This window comes from Pan troglodytes, chromosome 10, assembly GCF_028858775.2.
Source record: "Pan troglodytes isolate AG18354 chromosome 10, NHGRI_mPanTro3-v2.0_pri, whole genome shotgun sequence".
Lineage (NCBI taxonomy): Eukaryota > Metazoa > Chordata > Mammalia > Primates > Hominidae > Pan > Pan troglodytes.
Genome location: NC_072408.2, coordinates 118,100,051 through 118,124,117, shown reverse-complemented (window position 1 = coordinate 118,124,117; position 24,067 = coordinate 118,100,051). Strand labels below are relative to the sequence as shown.

The 24,067-nt window shown below is 52.8% G+C and overlaps 1 protein-coding gene across 8 annotated transcripts in view; it reads right to left on the bottom strand.

Moving 5' to 3' along the window:
- CUX2 (cut like homeobox 2) overlaps window positions 1-24,067 on the bottom strand; it is a 319,403-nt gene that overhangs the window by 36,986 nt on the left and 258,350 nt on the right. For 6 of the 8 annotated variants that reach the window (XM_016924219.4, XM_054663544.1, XM_016924221.3 and 3 more), the window contains 12 exons: window positions 21,716-21,850; window positions 19,706-19,829; window positions 17,871-17,947; window positions 16,747-16,813; window positions 14,865-14,913; window positions 9,473-9,577; window positions 6,682-6,873; window positions 6,537-6,595; window positions 5,461-5,509; window positions 5,268-5,367; window positions 3,097-3,738; window positions 1,575-1,676 (listed from right to left, as the gene is read on the bottom strand). In XM_016924219.4, the coding sequence (XP_016779708.2) occupies window positions 1,575-1,676; window positions 3,097-3,738; window positions 5,268-5,367; window positions 5,461-5,509; window positions 6,537-6,595; window positions 6,682-6,873; window positions 9,473-9,577; window positions 14,865-14,913; window positions 16,747-16,813; window positions 17,871-17,947; window positions 19,706-19,829; window positions 21,716-21,850 (1,701 nt within the window). The remainder of the gene's footprint in view (window positions 1-1,574; window positions 1,677-3,096; window positions 3,739-5,267; window positions 5,368-5,460; window positions 5,510-6,536; window positions 6,596-6,681; window positions 6,874-9,472; window positions 9,578-14,864; window positions 14,914-16,746; window positions 16,814-17,870; window positions 17,948-19,705; window positions 19,830-21,715; window positions 21,851-24,067) is intronic. The other 2 variants (XM_016924218.3, XM_016924217.4) reach the window with 2 other exon arrangements.

The window sequence follows — 24,067 nt, the reverse complement described above, 5'->3', positions numbered from 1 at the left end:
AGGGAGGTAATAATGATAATATTTGCTGTAATGATGGCTGATCTTTCAGGATTACACTGACCTCATTTGATCCTCACACAACCCTAAGAAAGGAAAACTAATACAGCCCCCATTTTTTTTTTCTTTTTGAGATGGAGTTTTGCTTTTGTCACCCAGGCTGGAGTGCAGTGGCGTGATCTTGGCTCACTGTAAGCTCTGCCTCCTGTGTTCAAGAGATTCTCCTGCCTCAGCCTCCTGAGTAGCTGGGATTACAGGTGTGCGCCACCACGCCCAGCTAATTTTTTTGTATGTTTAGTAGAGACAGGGTTTCGCCATGTTGGGCAGGCTTGTCTCTAACTCCTGACATCAGGTGATCCGCCCGCCTCGGCCTCCCACAGTCCCCATTTTAAAGATGAGAAGATGGGCCGGGCACGGTGGCTCACGCCTGTAATCCCAGCACTTTGGGAGGCCGAGGCAGGTGGATCACAAGGTCAGGAGTTCAAGAGCAGCCTGACCAACATGGTGAAACCCCATTTCTACTAAAAATACAAAAAAAAAAAAAAAAAAATTAGCCAGGTGTGGTGGCGCGTGCATGTATTCCCAGCTACTCAGGAGGCTGAGGCAGGAGAATTGCTTGAACCCAGGAGGTGGAGGTTGCAGTGAGCTGAGACTGCGCCACTGCACTCCAGCCTGGGTGACAGAGTGAGAATCTGTCTCAAAAAAAAGACGATGAAGGCACAAAGAGGCTAAGTAACTTGCCCAAGGTCACATAGCCAATAAACAGCAGAGCCAGAATTTGTGGCCAGTCCAGCTCCACTACACCAAGCAAACAGGTCACTGTGGTGGGGGTGGAGGGAAGCGGGTGCAGTGTCCAATCCATCTTCTTGCAGGAGGTGACTTCTGAGTTGAGTCATAGGTATGAGCAGGAGTTGGCCAGGTGAAAAGTGTCTGGGGTAAGGACAGCATCAGAGGCACAGGGTGGGGTGCACGGCAGCTGGGCATGACTATGAACAGTTCATGTGACAGGCATGGAGGGGCCTGAAGACTGTAGGGCCTGTAGGCCTTGTCGAGTCTTGGGATATTTTTCTTTTTTTTTTCTGACAGAGTCTTGTTTTGTCACCTAGGCTGGAGTGCAGTGGTGTGATCTCGGCTCACTGCAACCTCCACCTCCCGGGTTCAAGCAATTCTCCTGCCTCAGCCTTCTAAGTAGCTGGGATTACAGGCACGTATCACCATGCCCAGGTAATTTTGTATTTTTAGTAGAGATGGGGTTTTACCATGTTGGCCAGGCTGGTCTCGAACTCCTGATCTCAGGTGATCAGCCCGCCTCGGCTTCCCAAAGTGCTGGGATTACAGGCATGAGCCACTGTGCCTGGCCAAGGGTTAAGATTTTATGTTGATAGCTGTGTGGAACCATGGCAGGGTTCTGAGCAGTGCCACAGCTACCCATGCGCTCTAGACAGGTCCCTCTGGCCTCTGGCGGTTCTGATCCACCTGGGATTCCCTCTGGGGTGGACAAAGGTAGACGAAGCCTCATCTCCTGTTCACAGCTGGCCCCGGGGGCCTCAGGCTTTGCCTGCAGGGGTCACACTCACCGCCCTTCTGCGACTCGATCTCCTTCTTGGCCTGCTCTAGAATGCTCTTGATGGCGTCGTCTGAGCCTGTCTCGGGCGTGCGGATTCTCGGGGTGATGCTGCCTGGGGAGGCAAGAAGGCATCTGTGGCAGGATCTGCATGTTGGGCTCAGTCTCCGGAGCCTGGTGGGGTGGGGGGGCTGTCTCCTCCTCCCAGAAGAGTGAGGGTCAGACCATCAGTGAGATGGCAGGGCCACTGCTTAGTCTGTGTAACAAACTGTGGGCCTGTGAGTGATTCTGGCGTGAAATAAGAATCATAATAACAAGGCCAGGCACAGTGGCTCATGCCTGTAATCCCAGCACTTTGGGAGTCCGAGGTGGGAGGATCACTTTAGGTCAGGAGTTTGAGGCTATCCTGGCCAACATGGTGAAATCCTGTCTCTACTAAAAATACAAAATTAGCCAAGCATGGTGGCTTGCACCTGTAATCCCAGCTACTCAGGAGGCTGAGGCAGGAGAATCGCTTGAACCCAGGAGGCGGTGGTTGTAGTGAGCCAAGATTGTGCCACTGCACTCCAGCATGAGTAACAGAACAAGACTCTGTCTCAAAAAAAAAAATAATAATAATAATAAAGAAATAGGGTGCAGTGGCTTATGTCTGTAATCCCAGCACTTTGGGAGGCCAAGGCGGGTGGATCACCTGAGATCAGGAGTTTGAGACCAGCCTGATCACTATGGTGAGACCCTGTCTCTACTAAAAATGTAAAAATTAGCCAGGCATGGTGGCATTGTGACTGTAATCCCAGCTACTAGGGAGGCTGAGACAGCAGAATTGCTTTAACCCAGGAGGCAGAGGTTGCAGTGAGCTGAGCTTGTGCCACTACACTCCAGCCTGGGTGACAGAGTGAGATTCCATCTCAAAAAAAAAAAAAGAAATGACGATGACAATGACTATGGCAACCGCCACCCCTAACAGTTCTCAAGCAGCACTGCGTGCCAGGTGCTGTGGTCAGTGCTTGATGCCCGTTTAATCCTCATGGTGCCTCTTGGAGGCTGACAGATGCAGAAACCGGGGCACAGATGAAAGGAGTTGTCTGAGGTCACCCAGTGGGTGAACAGCAGAGCTGGGACTCAAACTCAGGCATTTGTGAGGCCACAGCTGGGACCCTTCATACTGATTACCTGAAAAATCAAGTCTGGTAAGTTTGGCGGTCTTACAAATGTATAAACTGAGGCTTGGAAGTGCTTGATGAATACCTGCCAGGGCAGCGCCTGGAGGCTTTTCCCGCCACCCTTATCCTGAGTGCCCCAGGAAGGGCAGCCTGTCTCTGGCCAGGGCCAGGAAGGAGAGAGTGAGGATGTATTTCCTGCTTTTACAGAGGGGAAACTGAGGCACAGACAGGCAAAGTCACTGGCCCTGGGTCACACAGCCAGGTGGTGGTAGAGCTGGGCTTTGAACCCAGAGCGCGTGTCCTCAGCCCCCAGCCCTGATGCCCTGGACCTGGCATGGTGGCCAGCGGGGACGGGCCCTCTTGGGCACTCACCTCGCTGCCGCACTTGGATGGTCCTGAGCGCCAGTACATTCTGCTCATCTGACAGGAACTGCTTCATCTTGATGAAGGGCTCCTTGCCCTTCACCGTGAGCTTGCGCCAGGGCTTGGGCCGGGCTAGGATCTCGCTGACTGAGCCCTGCGACAGCCCCAGCACGTAGTGCCCAAACACCCGCTGCCCGATGTTGTGTTTCAGCAGCTGCTCCTTCACCTGGAAAGCGATCTCTGCCGTGTCCAGCTGCTCCTCCTCTGCCCCGGGCCCCGCCGCTCCGCCCCCACCACCATCCGCGGGCTCAGGACCGCCCAGTGGCTCAGGGCCAGGAGCCGGGGTGGCAGGGGCTGTGGGGGGCTTGGCGCCATAGAAGGCTGGGGGGAACACCAGCAGGCCGCCCGCCTCTCCCTTGAAGGCGGCTGGGGGCATCATCAGTCTCTCCCCTGATGCCAGGCTGGGGAAGGGGGACAGCGAGAAAGTCCGAGTGCTGTCAGGCCCCAAGCTGGGGCCCAGCAGGGGCTGCCCGGGGCTGGGAGACAGGGGGTCTTCTGGCCCTGGCGGAGGTGGGAGCTGCTGAGGGGAGGGGTAGGACTGCTCCGTGCCCAGTGAATCCTTGATGGAATCGTCCTCTGATGGGTCTTCCTCTAGAACACCCAGACAGACGGACAGACAGACAGACAGACGGGGAAGACGATGATGAGGGGAGAGAGAGACAGGGAGAAAAAGAACCAGAGCGGGAGAGAGACAGAGAGAGACAACGAGAAAGAGAGACAGAGAGAGAAACCACATGAGAGGGACAGAGAGAGAGAGAGGGAGAGCGAGACAGAGAGACCACATGTGAGAGAAAGAGAGAAAGAGACAATGAGAGAGACAGAGAAATCACATGAGAGGGACAGAGAGAGAGAGAGGGAGAGCAAGACAGAGAGACCACATGAGAGAGAGAGAGAGAGAGAGAGATAAAGAGACAAAGAGACAGAGTGAAAAACAACATGACAGAGAGAGGCAGGGAGAGGGTCGGGGGGGAAGAGAGAGAGAGAGAGACAGAGACATATATAGAGACAGAAAGTCAGAAATAGAGGAAGGAAGGAGGAGGAGGAGGGAAGGGGTTGGTGGGGAGGTGGGGGTGGGGAGCAGTGCTATAGGCATCCAGCAGCTGGAAGCGCCGACCTTGGCTGTTTCTGCCCTACCCCCTCCATTCTCCAACTCCCACTCTTCCAGGCCCCATCCAAATGCCAGTTCTGGGGAGCGCCCCACCCCCATCACCAAGAGCATCAGCTGAGAACTTGCTATGGGCCCAGCATCTTGGCCTGGGGCGGGAAGTCGAACTTGCCACCACCTGCAGATGGGCCCTTGCTGGGCACCCACCCTGGAGCTGACTCACTAGACCTACATGGCACCCATGAAGTGGGCCCCAAGGTCACACCCATTTTATGGATGAGGAAACAGAGGCAGCACAGTGTCCTGCCTGGGGCCACAAGGCTAAAAGTTCAGTGGGTGGCTGGGTGCGGTGGCTTACGCCTGTAATCTCAGCACTTTGGGAGGCTGAGGCAGGCGGATCACCTGAGGTCAGGAGTTTGAGACCAGCCTGGCCAATGTGATGAAACCCCATCTCTGCAAAAATATAAAAATTAGCTGGGTGTGGTGGTGCATGCCTGTAATCCCAGCTACTCAGGAGGCCGAGGCAGGAGAATTGCTTGAACCCAGGAGGTGGAGGCTGCAGTGAGCCGAGATCACACCACTGCACTCCAGCCTGGGCGACAGAGAGAGACTCGGTCTCAAAAAAAAAGTCAGCGGGTGGCTGACAGGGTGATCATGTCCGCAGCCTCCTGCTCCCCACAGTGGTCGGCTGTGGGGGGTGTAATGACAATGCCCTGCTTGTCCCCCTGTGACCTCTTCATGAAAGCCGCTGCAGCTCAAGAAGGCTCAGTGGGGAGTGGAGCTCTTTAGGGGGCCTTGGAAGGGCCCAAACCAGCTGTGTGACCCCAACGATGACGTGGGTGTTTGCGGACGCCCTGCAGGACAGGCATACAGCAGGTGCCAAATCAATGCACACCTGTTGTTCTGTCGTTCTCCTGCCTGCATGGAAGGCAGTGGTCCTTGGGCATGAGAAGGCCAGAGACCCACAGGCAGCCCCCGCCCCAGCCCTCAGCCCCAGAGTATCCTCCTCCCCTACCAGGGCTGGCCAGGAGGCTGGGCTTCTCCAGAAGGAATTTCTGCGTGGGGAAGAAGGCCTCCTTTGCAATAAGCAGTGAGTCTTCAGGCTTGGCCATGCCCTAGGAGACAAGAGGCAGGTTGAGAGGGCACCTGGTGGGCGGAAGGCTCACTGGGGCAGCCTGCCCTGCAGGGATGGTGGCAGGGACACTTACCTGGGGGAGGCTGCAGGTGCTGGAGGCCAGCTTCATGGCTTTCAGGATGCTGCCAGAGCAAGTGGAGAGGGTCTGAGGTCAGCCAGCCCCCGGGCTGGAGGAGAAGTCTTTCAAGAGGCACTGACCCGGCTTACCTCCCTGACAATGACTGCTCCATTCCCCAGAACCCCATTAATTCCAGAGTCATTGCAACCCCAGGCCTGAAGTAGCAGGCTCATTAACAGGTGGCGATGTTACCTGGAGGGGTGCTGCCTGAACTGACCCATTCTGGCCAGCTTGAGTTTAGCTGGTTAATGAATCACCTTCCAGTTACCATGCCCATAATAAGTTCCCTTGTATGGTCTACAGGCAGCTTCTTTTTTTCTTTGAGATGGAGTCTCACTCTGTCACCCAGGCTGGAGTGCAGTGGCACGATCTCTGCCTCCCAGGTTCAAGCGATTCTCCTGCCTCAGCCTCCCAAGTAGCTGGGACTACAGGTGAGCGCCACCACACCTGGCTAATTTCTGTATTTTTAGTAGAGACAGGGTTTTGCCCTGTCGGCCAGGCTGGTTTTGAACTCCTGACCTCAGGTGATCTGCCCGTACAGGCAGCTCTTAATGGAAAAGGACTGAAGATGGTTGCATTTCGTTTTGTTTTTGAGACAGGGTCTCACTGTGTTGTCCAGGCTGGAGTGCAGTGGTGCCACCACAGCTCACTGCAGCCTTGACCTCTCAGGCTCAAGCAAACCTCCCACATCAGCCTCCTGAGTGGCTGGGACTACAGCACGCACCACCACCACTCCTGGCTAATTAAAATTGTTTTCTTCTCACAGAGATGGGGTCTCCCCATTGTTGCCCAGGCTGGTCTCAAACTCCTGACCTCAAGCGATCCTCCTGCCTGGGCCTCCCAAAGTGTTGGGATTACAGGGATGAGCCACTGCACCCGGCCTGAGGATGGTTAAGGTTTGATATCCACAGTGTTAGTGGAGAGAAGAACAAATGGGGTTTAGTAGGAGGGAGGAAGATGATGAACTTTGCCAAGAGCTCCTGGCCAGGGAAGAGCGCTGGGGGTCTGTGGAGCCCCACCCCACATGGTACCTCAGCTCCGTTTTAATTTCCTCATAGTCAGACTGGGCCTGGAGCTTCTCTTCCAGCTTCTAGAAGAGCAAAGAAAGATGGTGAGGCTGGTCTGTGTGCTTCTGCATGGGGCTGCCTGCCCGCCTGCCTCCTCCCCAGGACCCACTTCTATGGCCTCGGACTTGGCCGTGAGCTGCCGCTCCAGGTCGGCGATCTGGTTGGCGGATGCCTCCTCCAGCTCCTGCAGCGAGCTCTGGAGGTGCTGCACGTCCTTCAGCAGCCGCAGGATCTCCCTGTCCTTGGAGGCCAGCGCGGCCTCCAGCCGAGGGCCCGAGCACAGACTGAAGTTCACCTTATCCTGCAGGCAAAGGGGTCTTTGAGGGGCTGAGAGGTGAGGGATGGGGGTCCACAGGTCTGGCCTCCCCACCCCTGAATCCCAAGCAGAATGCAAATTTGTTGATCTGGATGATGGTATGGGGTGTGCTTGTGTTGAAAAATTCAAAGTGTTGTATACTTATGACTTGTACACTTTTCCTTATGTATTAAGTTACACTTTGATTAAAAGATTTATTAAAAAAGAATAGCCATGACAAAAGGAAGGAGTCAGCTGAGGTTGGGGATTGGGTGCTCGCACCAGAGGAAACAGCATAGGTAAAAGTTTGAGTTTCTTTCTCAGGTCTGGCTCCTACTCCAGGGGGATGTCCCCATTCTAGGCAATAAGGGACCCTCAGGATTAGACTTGACACCTTGGAGCCACGGACCACGTTATGGGCGGCTCTTTCCTCCGCCTAATTTGCTGATAGCCCCAAGACCCATGGCTTCTCCACATTTTAGGAAATGGCCCCTCTGTCCTGGATGAAGATGGAGAGGTTGCTGTTTGAGGAACCTGAAGTCAGGCTGATGTCAGGCTTAGTTACAAATACATCTAAGAAACATTAAAAAAAAAAAAACCAAACAAAAAGCCCCAACCCAACCCCAGCTTTCTTCCATGGAGATAAATGCCAATTAAAACAGGAAGCGGATGCCATTAATACATTAAATTAATTAGCATCGAGTGCCACTGTTGTGCTCAGAAAAGCACACCCCCCAGACCAGCAAAGTTCCCTGGGGCTGATTAGCACAGGCATTTGCCGGGTTCCACGGGGGTTAATTAAGAACCATTGGCAAATTCCTCTACGAGGCATCCTCATGGGCTCTCACTCTCCATCTCTCTCCACACAGCCTCTCTCTCCTGTGTTCACTCTCTCTGTGTTACGCCGTCACCCAGGAACATGGACACACACAGAATCTCCTGGGACACAGACACAGGCTGACACACAAGGACACACCTATAGCCACAGCACACACTAACACATGCAGTTTCCCAAATATGCTGACACACACACACAAATACACACGCATCAAAGAGAGACACTCACAAGGACACATCATCACACACAACAGACATGCGCATGCTCAAAGAAGCCACATGCTCTCATGAGCAAAAACACCCCAGACACACCAAAGACACATTAACAATTATAACAGTAGCATCAAGTACTCAGTGAGCATATACAATGACCCAAGCACCATTTTAGGCACTTTACACATAATCCATTTTTTTTTCAGAGACAGGATCTTGCTGTATTGCCCAGGCTGGACTCAAACTCCTGGGCTCAAGTGATCCTCCTGCCTCAGCCTCCTAAGAGGCTGGGACTACAGGCATGTGCCACCATGCCTGACTCATGTAATCCTTTTAATAACCCTATAAAGTAGATGTTAATTGTACAGATGAGGAAACTGAGGCACAGTCAGGTTAAGAATACAGTCAGTTGCCCAAAGGTCACAAGTAGAGACACACATACACAGTAACACATTCATAGAGACTCATTCCAATATTCAAACAGAAAGAGAGACATAGACACCTGGGCCTGTATATGTGGGTGTCAGATGAAGTGAAAATTATGCTCGCAAGTTCAGGTTCATGGGTGGAGAGGGAAGTCATCCTGGAGCAGACCTGTTATTATGTAAGGAATCATGAATCTCACCCCTTGGTATGTAGAGATCTGGAAATAAGGCAGACCAATTCACATAATGAACCCAAGGCTCTCTGGGAGAGCCAGGATGGAGACTGCTAATATAGGACAGAAGGGTAGGTTGGGGTGGCCTTGATGAAAGTCTCTTGTCAAGAAATGACACTAGGACCCCAAAGAGGCACAAACCAGGAGGAAAGAGAAAGATGAATTGATTAATCAGGCCTAACACAAGAACCTCAGGGTTGATCACCGAAGACTGGCTCTTCACAGCATGCGGCTAGGGTGGGAAATCCCCCTAGAATCACCTGGCATGCTTTGGAAACCAATGGCTGAGTATGAATGTTAAATTTTATCTTGGTATGTGGCCCCACTGCAGTCCTGGTGATGACTGCCTATTGATATGTTGGCTGGCTCACACTCCTAAAAGTACCCAGTTTTGGGACTGAAAACCAGCAGGGGCATCACCATCCCAAGCATGCACCAAGCTGCTATGACCAGTGTTCAACAGCGACACCTGGTGGCATCCACCAAAACTGCATGCTGCTGTATTGCCTCAAACTCCCTCTCCCCCATGTCTTTGCTGGTGCATCTGGAAATCAGAATGATCTTTGGTCTGAGGAAGTTCCTGGCATTCTTGGATAATTGGGGGTAAGGGAGGCCTCCAAAGGAAGATACTGGAACTCCTGGTAATAAAGGGTATATGGAAACGTGGGCTTGAAAAGTAAAGAACTGTAGCTGTATTTTTATCCTCAGCTGGTGTAGCAGGTCATAGTGATTATGCTCACTGTATGCACAGAGACCCACACACATTCACACTCCCAGTTTCAAATGGATGCACGCAATCAACCACAAAGTGTCACCCACATGCTGAAACCTGCAAACTCAGCCATTCCCGATCTTTCTCTCTGCCCTCCCTGCTCACTTCCCCAACCCCATCCTTACCCCACTGGGCCCCTGGGGAGAGCAGCAAGCCAGGCGGATGGAGCTGTTGACAGAGGCCAGCTGTTCCCGGAGACTTTCCACCTCCCGCTGGGCAGCCTCAGCTCGCTGGGGAGAAGGGGACAGTGTGGGCGAGAGGTGAGCCCACTCTGCACTTCCACCTTCTCCCTGCACTGTTTCAGGCAGGGGTTGGGGAGGCAGACCTCCGAGGGCCTCAGGTCCTGCCTTCCTAGTCCCGGACCCTGTCCTGGAGCTATGAAGACCAGTCACAGAGCCCTGTCTGGGCTGGGGACAAGAAATAGCAGCCTCTGGGGTTACTCCTGAGCTGAGAGGACAGGAAGAAATGCCCCTCTGAGGAGGTTCTGGGTTCTTGTGGGGTGCCTGGGACCCCCAGAGGAGTCAGAACATTCCTGCTCTATGAAGGCAGGATGAGAGAGGCTCTCTGGGTGGGACTGGCAGGTTTTCACACATTTCTAGATACTTCTGTCTGCCACATTAACTTCAGGCCTGGCTAGTCTGAAGGCAAGAGCTGTTCCAACTCTCATGCCACCTGGTATGGAATGAGTCCCAGACACAGCATCTGCAAAGGTGCTTTCCCAGGCCACAGGTTATTGCAGCCCCTGGGCAAGTCACTTCCTCTCCCTGGGTCTCAGTTTCTTTTCTTTCTTTTTTTTTTTTTTGAGATGGAGTCTCACTCTGTCACCCAGGCTGGAGTGCAGTGGCACAATCTTGGCTCACTGCAAGCTGCCCCTCCTGGGTTCACGAGATTTTCCTCCCTCAGCCTCCCAAGTAGCTGGGATTACAGGTGCACACCACCACACCCAGCTATTTTTTGTATTTTTAGTAGAGGTGGGGTTTCACCATGTTGGCCAGGCTGGTCTTGAACTCCTGACCTCAGGTGATCCACCCGCTTCAGCCTCCCAAAGTGCTGGGATTACAGGAGTGAGCCATCGTGCCCAGCTCAGTTTCTCTTTTTGAAATGGGGGGCAATGAAAACATCTAACACAAAGAGGTTTTGAGTGGTTAAAATCAGAATGCAGCGGTTCACTAAACTGGGTCTACGGTCGATTTTTTTTTTTTTTTTTTTTTTCAAGACAGGGTCTCGCTCTGTCACCCAGGCTGGAGTGCAGTGGTGCAATCAGGGCTCACAGCAACCTCCAACTCCCGGGATCAATTGATCCTCCCATCTCAGCCTCCTGAGTAACTGGGATTACAGGTGTGCACCACCATGACTGGTTAATTTTTGTAGTTTTAGTAGAGATGGGTTTTGCCATGTTGGCTAGGCTGGTCTTGAACTCCTGGGTTCAAGTAACCCACTTGCCTTGGCTTCCCAAAGTGCTGGGATTACAGGCATGAGCCACCACACCCAGCTGGTAGATCTTAATTCTTAAAAAATTTCTACCTGGAAGGAAGCATTCAAATGTTAATACATTCAATCTTGTGGCTTTGGAGAGAAACCTGGGCTCACATTCTGACTTTGCAACTTTCCGGTTATGCGATCTTAGGCAAGAGGCTTCATCTCCCCAGCCTCGGTTTCCCTATTAATAAAATGGGGATTATAAAGGCAACTATCTCATAGGGTTGTTCTGCAAATGAAGTGGTTTGGCCAAATGCAATTTGGTAGATATCTTTGCTTGGTGCCTGGCACATATAAATGCATCAATAATTGGTTAACTTTGTTAACATCATGAGGGTATATTACTTGAGCCATTACTTAGAGAATTAAAAGAGCTGTGGCTGTATTTTTGCCTTTGGTTGGTAATGCAGGTCATAGTGATTATGTTTAACTACATAATGACCTGGACAATCAGGATGCTATGCCCAATGTATGCATATTGAGACCCATACACATTCATGTTCACATTTGAATTTATTATTTATTTATACGTATCTTGCCTTGTTCCAGAAATGGTTCAAGTCAATTTTGTTTCAGGAAGAGTTTCCTGGTATGTGGGACTGTAAAGGAAATATTTTTATGTTTCTGTACAGTTAGGGAACTCTGAGCATATCTGATTGAAAGCTGAGATCTGGACTAAAGGACAAGCCTTGAAAATTCAACTCATGGCTGATTAGCTACTGAGAACCCCAGAGGTTTCCTTCCCTGGAGGTTTATGTGTTTAGACATCAAGGGTGGGTGAGACCCACATCATGGAGACAGCCCCTGAACAGTAAAGCTGGGTTTTAAAGCAATTAGCTGGGGCTGGGCATGGTGGCTCATGCCTATAATTCCAGGACTGTGAGAGGATTGCTTGAGACCACGAGTTTGAGACCAGCTTGGGCAACATAGCAAGACACCATCTTGACAACAGCAAGAAAAAATTACGGCTGTGGTGGTGTGAGCCTGTAGTCCTTGCTACTTGGGAGGATCCCTTGAGCCCAGGAGTTTGAGGCTGCAGTAAGCTAGGATCTTGCCACAGCACTCCAGTCTGGGTGACAGAGCTGGACCCTGTCTCTTGGAAAAGAAAAAAAAAAAGCTACTAGTCTTACCTCCCCCTCCAGAGATGTGTCTACATTCCAGAGGCTAACAGCCAGCGTCCTTGTCTCTGTCCACATGACACTTGGGAGGTAGATTCTTTCCCTTCCTCTCTCAGAAGGTCCCTCTCCTATATAACCACCTAGATTCAGAATTGGGGCGGTCCTCGCCTAGAGTACAAACTTAAGTACATGTGGGATGACAGCTGGTTCTCATTTTCTCACCCCAGGAGTAAGAATTGGGGCAAACTGGTGTGGTTATTATCCTGTAAGTAATAATATGGATCTGCTGTACCCCAGCATCCTCATTAAAATAGTATTAATAAATACAGAGATTAAAAACCTAATACACTGACATTTATTTTCTTCTCTATACGTCTCCATAATGTGTGGGTTTTAGTTTTGGACTCAGGAGAAACATTATTAGACGTGCTTCCTATTCCAAGTACTATAAGATGGATTTTTTTTTTTTTTGAGATAGGGTCTCACTCTGTTGTCCAGGCTGGAATGCAGTAGTGTGATCATAGCTCACTGCAGCCTCCATCTTCCCGGACTCAGGTGATCGTCCCACCTCAGCCTCCTGAGCAGCTGGGACTACAGGCGTACACCACCATGCCTGGATAGTTTTTAAATATTTTGTAGAGATGAGGTCTCCCTATGTTTCCCAGGCTGGTCTCAAACTCCTGGGCTCAAGTGATCATCCCACCTCGGCCTCCCAGAGTGTTGGGATTAGAGGCATGAGCTATTGTGTGCAGTCTTGCCTGTTCTTATAAAGTTTTATTGGAATACAGCCATGCTCATTCACTTACATATTGTCTATGCTTTCATGCTATAATGGCAAAGTTGAAAATCTGTGTCAGAGACTGTATGGATTGCACAGCTGAAAATATTTACTCTCTGACTCTTTATAGAAAGTTTACCCTCCCCTGGGTTAGACAATGGTGCACCCTGCCGAGGAACACCACACAGCCGTAAAACAGAGGAGGAACTGCTTTCTATACTGATACGGAAGGAGCTCAAAGATATAGACGGGAAAAAGTAAGGTTCACAATGGTATGCATAGTATATTATCATTTTGTTTTTAAAAGGGGTGGCTGGGCACAGAGGCTCACACCTCTAATCCCAGTGCTTTGGGAGGCCCAGGAGGGTGGACTGCTTGAGCTCAAGAGTTTGAGATCAGCCTGGGCAACATGGCAAAACCGCATCTCTACGAAACATATGAAAATTAGCCGGATGTGGTGGTGCGTGCCTGTAGTCCCAGCTACTTGGGGGACTGAGGCAGGAGGATTGCTTGAGCCCCAGACGTTGAGGCTGCAGTGAGCTGTGATCGCAGCAATGCACTCCAGACTGGATGACAAAGTGAGACCCTGCCTGTCTCAACAAAAAGAGGCCGCTGGTTAAAATAGATATATTCTGGGCAACATGGTGAAACCTCATCTCTACAAAAAAATACAAAAAATTAGCACGGCGTGGTGGCACACGCCTCTGTTCCCAGCTAACTGGCTACCTGGGAGGCTGAGGTGGGAGGATCACCTGAGCCGAGGAAGTCAAGGCTACAGTGAGCCATGATTGTGCCACTGCACTCCAGCCTGGGCGACAGAGTATGACCCTGTCCCCCTTGCCCCCCACAAAAAGATATATTCGTGGGCTTGTGAATGGATTGACCATCTCTGGAAGGAGAACCCAGGGGCTGGTGAGAGAGGCTGCTGCAGGGGAGGAGAACTCGGAGGAGAGCTGGACTTTCCTAGACAGGCCCTTGTGTAGCTTCTTGAGTTCTGAACTACATGAATGCATTACCTATTCAAAAAATCATTCTAAAAAGGCTATGTAGCCTATACAAAATGGGGCTTACTTAATGATCACTTCAGAAAAATATGCTGGACCTAAGCTCAGGGAAGCCACTGCGGTTACCACCACCACTGTAACCTAGCCCTGTCTTTGGCCTTCCCGACCCTCCTAGGGGACACTGCTTCTATAGGGGTAGGGGCTCATAGAGTCTCAGCACTTCCAGCCCAGGCCTGCACCTTCTGGTGGCTTCCCAGGGACATAGAATCAGCCCTTTTATCCAAGTCTCCTCTGTAGGAGGGAGTGCCCCCACCCTGTGCCCAAAGAGCCACACCTCGGGCCTCTACTCCTGCTAAGCCTTCTACCTGGCTGCCCTCCCTCAGGGGACAGCATCAGGACTCTGAAACCCAGCTTCAAAATGTCTTCCAAGAGGCCCCTTTTAACTGCCCCTGGGGAAAATGACCTCTCTCCCTGCCACAGTGCGGGCCTGCAGACCTCAGGGCGGGTGGGCATCTTCTCCCACCCCACAGGCAGGAAGATGAGCCAAGGGACAGAGGGCTCAAGGCCCTGCTGGCCTCTCCTGGCCATGTCTCTGGCTGGTGGCATTGCAGGGAGCTGGGGGACAGACATGGTGGGCACTCAAGACTCCGGGCTGGAGCCCCCTGGCTGTGGCTGCCCTTCTTTTAAAGTCCTGCCTGACTCTGCCCACCAGATGGCAGCACCTCTGAGCCGGAGGAAGGCAGGATGCGGGAGCCCCACTTAGAATCCATGCCTAGATATGCTGTCATTTATTCTTTGGGTCTTAGCTCCACACCCCTTCCTCTAGGATGTCTTCCTGGACTCCCGCAGTCTGGGTCAGCGGCCCCTTCCTGCCTGTTGCTGCTTGGAGCACTCTATTTCCAAGTGTGTCTGTCTGCATTCCCTACCCCAACCCCCTACCCTGGGCCCACCCTGGGAGCTTGGGGAGGGCAGGGCCTGGGGCCCAGACTCCTCCTGGCTCCCTCACTTGGCATGCACAAGACCCACAGTTGAATAAATATTGATGAAGCTCAGTCCCTTTCTCCTCATCTGGCCCGAGACCCCCACCCCAGGCAGAGGGAGCCTCTGGCACCCACGGGCGGGAACTGCGCCTCCTCACCTGATTAGCTTTCTCCAGGTTGGTCATGATCAGGCCGACTTCATCTGCCCTGAGACACAAAGATGAGGCCCTGAGGAAGGGCTTCCGGCAGGCTCCAGGCCCCCGCCCCTCCTGACACCCCCAGCCCCTGCCTGAGCCCAGGGGAGGGCTGAAGGCCTTGCTACAGGAGAGAAATCGGGCTGGGGAGAAAAGAGCCTAGGCTTCGAGGAAAAGGGAGTAGGGCGTCAGCACTGCACCTCTTCAGGACAGCCTGGCCTCCCCTCTCCCCCAGGGACCACTCTCTGAACTCCACCTCCAAGCCTTTGTCCTGGTAGTGCCTGGAATGCCCATCCTCAAGAGAACAGCCCCCGGCTTTAAAACCCTGATCACAGTGTTCTCCGGGGAGGCCGCCCTGCACTGTCCCCAGTGGTCACTTGTTTACTGCGCTGCCCAGCCCCCTCCAGGCTGCCAGCATGGAGGGGCTTGGGAGAGGCATCCCCTCTGTTAGCAGGGGGTGGGAGACGCGGGGGGCACGTGGGGAGCACTTTGTGACCCAAGGCCACACACATGCTTCATGCATGCTTAGGGCCTTCCTTGGCTCAAGCTGTTCCTGCTGCCTGGAGCACCCTTCCCGGCTTTCTTCACATGGCCTTCTCCTCATTCTGAAAGCCACCTCCTCCAGGGAGTTCTCCCTGACTACCCTGGATAAAGGACCCACCCCTGCTTGTCATTCTCTTTTCCCATCCCCAGTTCTTCCCTTTGTAGCATTTGCCATGTGCCAAGAACAGTGCTGGGCATACAGTAAGTGCTCAATATGTGTGAATGAACAAATGTATCACTGCACATCAGTTTTTGTCTCCTCTCCTTGACTGAGGACAGGGTCATGTTCTCATGTTTCCTCCAAGGACCCAGAACAGCACTGGATAAACAGCAGGTGCTCAATAAGTGTTTGCAGAATGAATGATTTCTTAAAGCCTAAAGAAACGCTTGAGTCCAGAGTAATTTAGGTGAATGCCTCTCAGCCCCTGAGGATTGCAGTGTGGAGCTGGGGAGCGGGGACAGTCCCAGGGGGCCAGAGCAAAGTGGGAGGCCCCCACCAAGCAGCCCCTCACTCAGCCCAGGTCCCAGGACATTATTTATGGCTGTGGTGTGTGAGTGGCACAGCAAATGACAGCTGTGTGCCTTTGGGGGTGAGGAGCAGAGGTGCTTAATGAAACGGGGGCCTCCAGCCAAGACTCAGAGGAAGGAGAAGAGTCAGAAAGAGGAGGCATGTCTGAGAGGTCAGAGGGAAGAGGCATGTCTGGAGGGACAGAGGGAGGATGTAAGTCCTGGAGGATCAGAAGGAGGAGGCACGTACTGGAGGGCCAGAGGGTGGAGGCGTGTCTGGGATGATCAGAGGGAGGAGGCATGTTTGGGAGGGTCAGAGAGAGGAGGCGTGTCTGGGAGGGTCAGAGGGAGAAGGCCTGTCTGGGAGGGCCAGAGGGTGGAGGCGTATCTGGGAGGGTCAGAGGGAGGAGGCAAGTACTGGAGGGTCAGAGAGAGAAGGCCTGTCTGGGAGGGTCAGAGGGAGGAGGCGTGTCTGGGAGGGTCAGAGGGAGAAGGCCTGAGAGGGCCAGAGGGTGGAAGCAAGTACTGGAGGGTCAGAGGGAGGAGGCCTCTCTGGGCTGGCCAGAGGGTGGAGGCAAGTACTGGAGGGTCAGAGGGAGGAGGCCTCTCTGGGAGGGCCAGAGGGTGGAGGCGTGTCTGGGATGGCCAGAGGGTGGAGGCAAGTACTGGAGGGTCAGAGGGAGGAGGTGTGTCTGGGAGGGTCAGAGGGAGGAGGCAAGTACTGGAGGGTCAGAAAGAGGAGGCCTGTCTGGGAGGCCTCCAAGGGAGGAGGTACACCTCAGCAGGGCTCACTTACTTGGATGCTGCCTCCTCGTCGTACTTCCGCCGCAGCTCTAGCAGCTCTGCCTGCGTAGCCTTTAGCGCTGGGAGAAAGCAGAGGCAGGGTGAGGCCCCACCTCCGAGTGGGAAGGGGCTGGGTCTCCCAGGGAGGTGGAGCCCACTCCTTCTGCGAAGCCCAGCAGGCAGAATGAGAGCTCGGGTAGTGAGGGAGATCTTTCTCTCCGTCAGAACTGGTGACAGGGAATGAGTTTCCTGCCCCTAAAGGGGCTCAGGCTGGTGAGAGGGATGTGCAGTGGCTGGGGTGGGCAGTGCGGGGCAGATGAGGTCTCTCCATGGGCCTAGGTAGCTCAGGGGACCCAGGCCGGGGTTGGGGGGCGGAGGCGTGGTGCTGTCTGCCCCATGACCTGGGGTATAAGCCCCCCAACACCCTTAAGTCATTTCAGGACCTGGGCAGGGCCATCCATCCATGTGCTCAGCCACCCCGAGGTTCCAACCTGGCAGGCCGGAAGACAGGGAAGATCCACACAATGAACAGATTCATGTGTTACAACGAACGAGCGTTTTTGATACAACTCCAGATTTCTAATTTCTCTGGGAAAATGGAAGGGCCTGGCCACAGGGGACCATATGGTAGCGCCTGGCTGGTACTAAGCAGTGGCTGGCTCTTTAGATGAGGCCTCATTTCTCCAGTTTGCCCCAGACCTCACCCCTCCCCAACGCCTCCCCTAAGTCGGTGGCTTGGTAGCGTTTTGGCCCCTGCAGGGGTTGTATTTAATTAATTAATTAATTGATTAATTAGAGACAGGGTCTTGCCATGTTGCCCAGGCTGGTCTCAAACTCTGGGGTTCAAGCGACCCTCCCACTTCAGCCTCCCAAAGTGCCGGGACTACACGTGTGAGCCACCACGCCTGGCCATCACCTGAATTAATTCTGTCTCAAATCCTCTTTCTACAGCAATGTGGCCTCTGGGGCATAGAGGCTCAGCCCCACACTGGGTAAGATTATTCTTCCCAAACTCCCATTTTGCCCTCTTGATTCTAAAACACCTGGATGTGGCAGACCCCAAGCCGTGACCCCTTGTTGACAGCATTACCGTCCCCTCCCAGTCCTCCCTCTAGGCCACATGGTGCCGACACATACCTGAATGTAGGACTTTGATTTTCTCCTCTGCCTCCCCCAGTCTGGCCGCCAAAGTGATCTGTACTTCTTGAAGGCCCCTGCGGAGAGACGAGGCCTGCTTGTGCTGGCTGCAGGGACAGGCCTTGCCTGGGGCCCCCGAGTCGAGCCCCATCTTGCTTCCTACCCCTTGCCCACTCCCTGTAACCTGCACCTCTGTCTTTCTGCAAGTCCTTAGACACGACATTCAGGCACCTGGCTGTCCTGCTGCTCCACTGCCTATGTGGACCCTGTCATGGCTGCTCCTGTTAGTTTCTGCCAGGATTTTTAGGGGCAAAATTTACAGTAGCAAGCAACCTCTCTGGTCCTCAGTTTCCTTATTTTTAAAATGGGGTTTCTGATAGGGTCTGCCTCAGGGGGTACTGTGAAGCGTGCTCAGTGGTGTGCTCAGCCCCCAATAGTTCTGCAATATTGTGAGTTACTTATACTGTCCTGGGGGAGGAATATTTCCTCCGTTTTCTTTTTTTTTCTTTTTTGAGATGGAGTCTCGCTCTGTCGCCCAGGCTGGAGTGCAGTGACCCGAACTCGGCTCACTGCAACCTCCGCCTCCCAGGTTCAAGCAATTCTCCCGCCTAAACCTCCTGAGTACCTGGGATTGCAGGCGCCTGCCACCACACACAGCTTAATTTTTGTAATTTTAGTAGAGACAGGGTTTCATCATGTTGGTCAGGCTGGTCTCAAACTGCCGACCTCAAGTGATCTGCCTGCCTCAGTCTCTCAAAGTGCTGGGATTATAGGCATGAGCCACCATGCCTGGCCCGTTTTCTTTTCTTTTTTTTTTTGAAAAGATAGGGTCTTGCTCTGTTGCCCAAGCTGGAGTGCAGTGGCGCAATCATAGCTCACTACAGCCTCGACCACCTGGGCTCAAGTGATCCTCTGCTCTGCCTCAGCCTCACATGTAGCTGGGACCACAGGTGCACGCCACCATGCTTGGCTAATTAAAAAAAAAAAGTGCATATATATATGGGCACACAGACTCACACCTGTAATCCCAGCACTTTGGGAGGCCAAGGTGGGAGGATCACTTGAGGTCAGGATTTTGAGACTATCCTGGCCAACATGGTGAAATCCTGTCTCTGCTAAAAATACAAAAATAGGCCAGGTGTGGTAGTGCACACCTGTAATCCCAGCTACTCGGGAGGCTGAGGCAGGAGAATTGCTTAAACCCGGAACGTGGAGGTTGCAGTGAGCCAAGATTGCAACACTGCACTCCAGCTCTGTAGCCCAGGCTGGTCTTGAACTCATGGCCTCCAGCAATCCTCCTGCCTCGGCTTCCCAAAGTGTCGGGATTACAGGCTGTAGTGGGCTATAACTGTGCCATTGCACTCCAGCCTGAGTGACAGAGCAAGATCCCATCTCTAAAACATTATAATTATTGTAAAATAAAATTTAAAAAGATTGCAGCACCAACTCCTGCTCTACCAATTTTGCACCTGGCAGCTCCCACAACTGCATAAGCTAAGTCCTAGGAATACATGTCTTAATCATTTAAAAAATCCTACCAGTTCAGTTTCTCTAGAGAATGCTGAGGAATGGACCACCCTTAGCCCCATTTCCCAGGTAGGGAAATTGAGGCTCAGAGGATGATGTGACTTGCCCAGGGCTGGCCACTGAGTTCCTGCAGTGGAACTTGAACCCAGACCTGGTTGGAGTCCAAAGCCCTCGGCCCTTTCTCATCTCGGTCTCCCACCTGCATCTGGATTCTGGTAGGAGACTTTCCCCGTCCACAACCCAGCCAGGTGGGGCAGCAGGAGCCCTGCCCATTCCTTCCTCCCTCCCACCCACCTTCCCTTCCTCACTTTTGTTTTTCCGCCTCATTTCTCTGCAGCAAGGTTTCTGTCAGGAGGGCTTTCCCGGGAATGCCTGGGAGGCGGCTTCCCTCGGTCAGCGTGGGCCCGGCAGGCGACGTCCCCTCTCTCTGCTCTGCAGGGAGAAAAAGAGGGAAAACCCCCATTGCCAAGAGAGCAACGTGGCAGCCAGAGCCGCTTTCTGTAAACCGGATCGATCATCGATTATGATCAATTTCCCAAACTTGGGCCTTGGAGAGAGCGCAGCTGTGGGGCCCTGCGGGCCGCATGTCCTCAGCACACAGGTCATTTCCACTGTGGCACCAGCGTCAGCACACGCAGACCTTCTTTTGCCTGCTCATGCCTCCGCGGCCTGCTTTATTATACTTTTAAAATTGTGGTAAAATATACGTCACATAAAATTCACCTTTTTTTTTTTTTTTTTTGAGACGGAGTCTTGGTCTGTTGCCCAGGCTGGACTGCGAGTGCAGTGGCACAATCTCAGCTCACTGCAACCTCTGCCTCCTGGGTTCAAGCGATTCTCCCGCCTCAGCCTCCCGAGTACCTGGGATTATAGGTGCCTGCCACCATGCTCGGCTAATTTTTGTATGTTTAGTAGAGACGGGGTTTTACCATGTTGTCCAGGCTGGTCTTGAACTCCTGACCTCAAGTGATCTGCCCGCCTTGGCCTCCCAAAGTGCTGGGATTACAGGCGTGAGCCAACGCGCCTGGCCAAAATTCACTATTTTAACCACCACTTTGCAGTGACATTTAGTATATTCACAATTTTCCAAAAGGAAACCCCTCATACCCATTAAACAACTCCCCATTCCCCTTCCTCCAGCCCTAGGCAACGACCAATCTCCTTTCTGTCTCTACCAATTTGCCTGTTTTGACATTTCACACCAACAGAATCGTACATTATGTGGCCTTTCCTGTCTGGCATTTTCCACTCAGCACCATGTTTTCTTTTTATTTATTTTTTGAGACAGAGTCTTGCTCTGTCACCCAGGCTGGAGTGCAGGGGCATGATCTTGGCTCACTGCAACCTCCGCCTCCCAGGTTCAGGCAATTCTCCTGCCTAAGCCTCCCAAGTAGTTGGGATTACAGGTGTGAGCCACCACACCCGGTGAATTTTTGTATTTTTAGTAGAGACGGGGTTTCCCCATATTGGTCAGGCTGGTCTGGAACTCCTGACCTTGTGATCCACCCGCCTTGGCCTCCCAAAGTGCTGGGATTACAGGCATGAGCCACTGCACCTGGCCAGCACCATGTTTTCAAAGTTCATCCATGTTGTAGCATGGATCAGTGCTTCTTTCCTTTTCATGGCCGAGTAATATTCCATTCTATGGATATTTTATTTGTCCATTCAGCTGTTGAAAGCCACTTGAGTTGTTTCTGCTTTTGCTGTTATGAGTAACGCTGCCATGTACATTTGTGTACACTGTTTTGAGCCTGTGTTTTCAATTCTCTGGGGTCCACACCTAGCCGTGGCGCTGCTGGGTCATGTGGTGAGCCTGTGTTTTACTTACTGAAGGACTGCCAGACATTTTCCCCTCCCTACTGTGGAGGGCGCACATGTGGACACTCAGCCATCACTGGCCTCACCTGCGTCATGTCCATCTCGGCAAGCCCTCATCCCAGGGCTTGGTGGGTGCTTTTGGTGCTGAATTCGTCACTGGGGCAGAGGGTGCTTTGGGGCTGGCCACGGAGGGTGGGAACCTGAACGGGTCTGTTGACTTTTCTCTCCACCTGCCACACTATGAGTCTTACTAATTTGTTCACTGACAGTCTCCCCTTCTAGAAGATCATCACCACAAGGGCAGGATTTTTCTCTTTTACTCCTAACTGCATTTCCAGCACCAGGATCAATATATACCCAGGAACTAGATGGTTACCAAAGGCCTTCACCTGCCCAGTTCCCTGCCCCAGCCACCCCGCAACAAGGCTGGCTGAGTTTGGCTCTGAAGATCTGCAGCTTGGTTGTTTATTGTAGACGCTCCGAGAAGGCCTTATCAATACCTTTGGGGCTGAGGAGCTCGGGGTTCCTCTTCCACGAAGTGTGGAGGTCTCGCCGGGGCTGCCCACTGGGGTCAAAGCTGGGGGGCTGCAGTCTGTCGTCTAGGCTGCGTGCCGCCTCAAACACAGGCACAGGGTCTGTGCAGGGAGAGAAAGACAGGGATAGTGAGGGCCTGATGGATAGGGACACCCGGGCTGTGGCTGCAGGGCCTGGCAGGTCCCACAGGAGCCATCGGAGTCACCCCGCTGGCTTACAGGAAGTAGCATGGACTTTCTGCTCTACGAGGGAGCAGGCTTGTCCAGGCACTTGTTCAGGGGAGCACCTGCTATCTCCAGGGTATGGGTATCCTGCCCAGCTGGGAATAATACTAACAATGATAACAGTCGGCCAGGCCGGGTGCGGTGGCTCATGCCTGTAATCCCAGCACTTTGGGAGGCTAAGGTAGGCGGATCATTTGAGGTCAGGAGTTCAAGACCAGCCTGACCAACATGGTGAAACCCCGTCTCTGCTAAAAATACAAAAAAATTAGCCGGGCGTGGTGGTGCATGCTTGTAGTCCCAGCTATTTGGGAGGCTGAAGCAGGAGACTCGCTTGAACCCAGGAGGTGGAGATTGCAGTGAGCTGAGATCACGCCACTGCACTCCAGCCTGGGCGATAGAGCAAGACTCCGTCTCAAAAAAAAAAGGTTGGCTGAGTGCAGTGGCTAACGCCTGTAATCCCAGCAATTTGGGAGGCCAAGGTGGGAGGATCACTTGAGCCCAGGAGTTCAAGACCAGCCTGTGCAGCATGGCAAGATCTCATCTCTGCAAAAAGATTTAAAAAATAGTCTGGGCGCAGTGGCTTATGCCTGTAATCCCAGTACTTTGGGAGGCTGTGGCAGGTGGATCACCTGAAGTCAGGAGTTTGAGACCACCTGACCAATATGGTGAAACCCCGTTGCTACTAAAAATATAAAAATTAGCTGGGTGTGGTGGTGGGCACCTGTAATCCCAGCTACTTGGGAGGCTGAGGCAGGAGAATCACTTGAACCCGGGAGGCAGAGGTTGCAGTGAGCTGAGATGATGCCACTGCACTCCAGCCTGGGGGACAGAGTAAGGCTCCATCTCAAAAAAATAAAATAAAATTAGCTGGGCATGGTGGCACATGCCTGTAGTCCCAGTTACTCAGAAGGCTGAGGTGGGAGGATCACTTGAGCCTGGGAGGTCGAGGCTGCAGAGAGTGGAGATTGCATCACTGTACCCCAGCCTCAGCAACAGAGTGAGATTCTGTTCAAGTGATCCTGCCTCAGCCTCCCGAGTAGCTGGGATCAAGGGTGTGCACCACCATGCCCAGCTAATTTTTGTATTTTCTTGTAGAGACAAGTCTCACCATGTTGCCCTGGCTTCATTGCATTTTCTTGATTTTATGATGCTATCTGTGGCACTTTAAGACTGTGCCTTGCAGACCTCCAACTACAGCGAGGGGCACTGAGCAAGGATCTGGCTGCTGCTCTGAGATCCATCGCTCTGAGGCCAATCTTCCCACGGCCTCCGCCAACCATGCCTGTGTGAAGCGGGGATACCGAGGTGGGACTGCTCTGAGGACTGACTTTGGAGTGATGACTCCCCCATGGCCTCGGCCAGCACTTCTGTAGGCTATGTGGGGGTCTAGATGCTCCCAGGCAGCTGCCCCACCTCTCCGCGAGCTCTCCCAGCCTTCCCGCTCCCTGCATTCCTATTTTGCACCAATATCCTCTCCCATGTAATCCTTGGTGTGCTTCTCGGTGGACCTGGTGACACCATCATTTGTGACACACGTTGTTGGTTAAGGACTTTTTCGGGGGCAAAACACACATCTAGATGTAAGATGTCCACCAATTCCCCAATCACTCAAAGGTGAGGAACGTGCAGGTCCTTCTGCCTGGAATTCGGTTCCCTCTCCCAGCCCTTTACACCGCAAGCACATCCGCTTCCTTACACTCTGGAGTCCTGCCTCACTTCTTCCAGGACACTTTCCCCAAGTCCCCATCTAGGGCAGGGACTAAGAAATGTGGATCATCTCAGAGGTGTGTTGGCACCTTCCAGGCTACAAAACCCATGCACAGGACTGGCTTCCCAGCATCCTCACGGCATCCCCTGGAGGCTGGCTTGGATCCAAGGCATTTTCACAGATGAGGAAACTGAGGCTCAGAGAAACCAGGTGACTTGCTGAAAGGTAGATGTGAGACTCGAATCTGGGTCTCTTGCTTTGATATCACAAAGGCCTCCTGTCCTAGTGCCTGCTCTTGACAGCCCCAGCAGGTGCAGATGGTGTCCATGGCACCCAGGAAAGCCAGGGTCCTGGATATAGACCAAGGGGCCTAGTCTGGTTCAGTT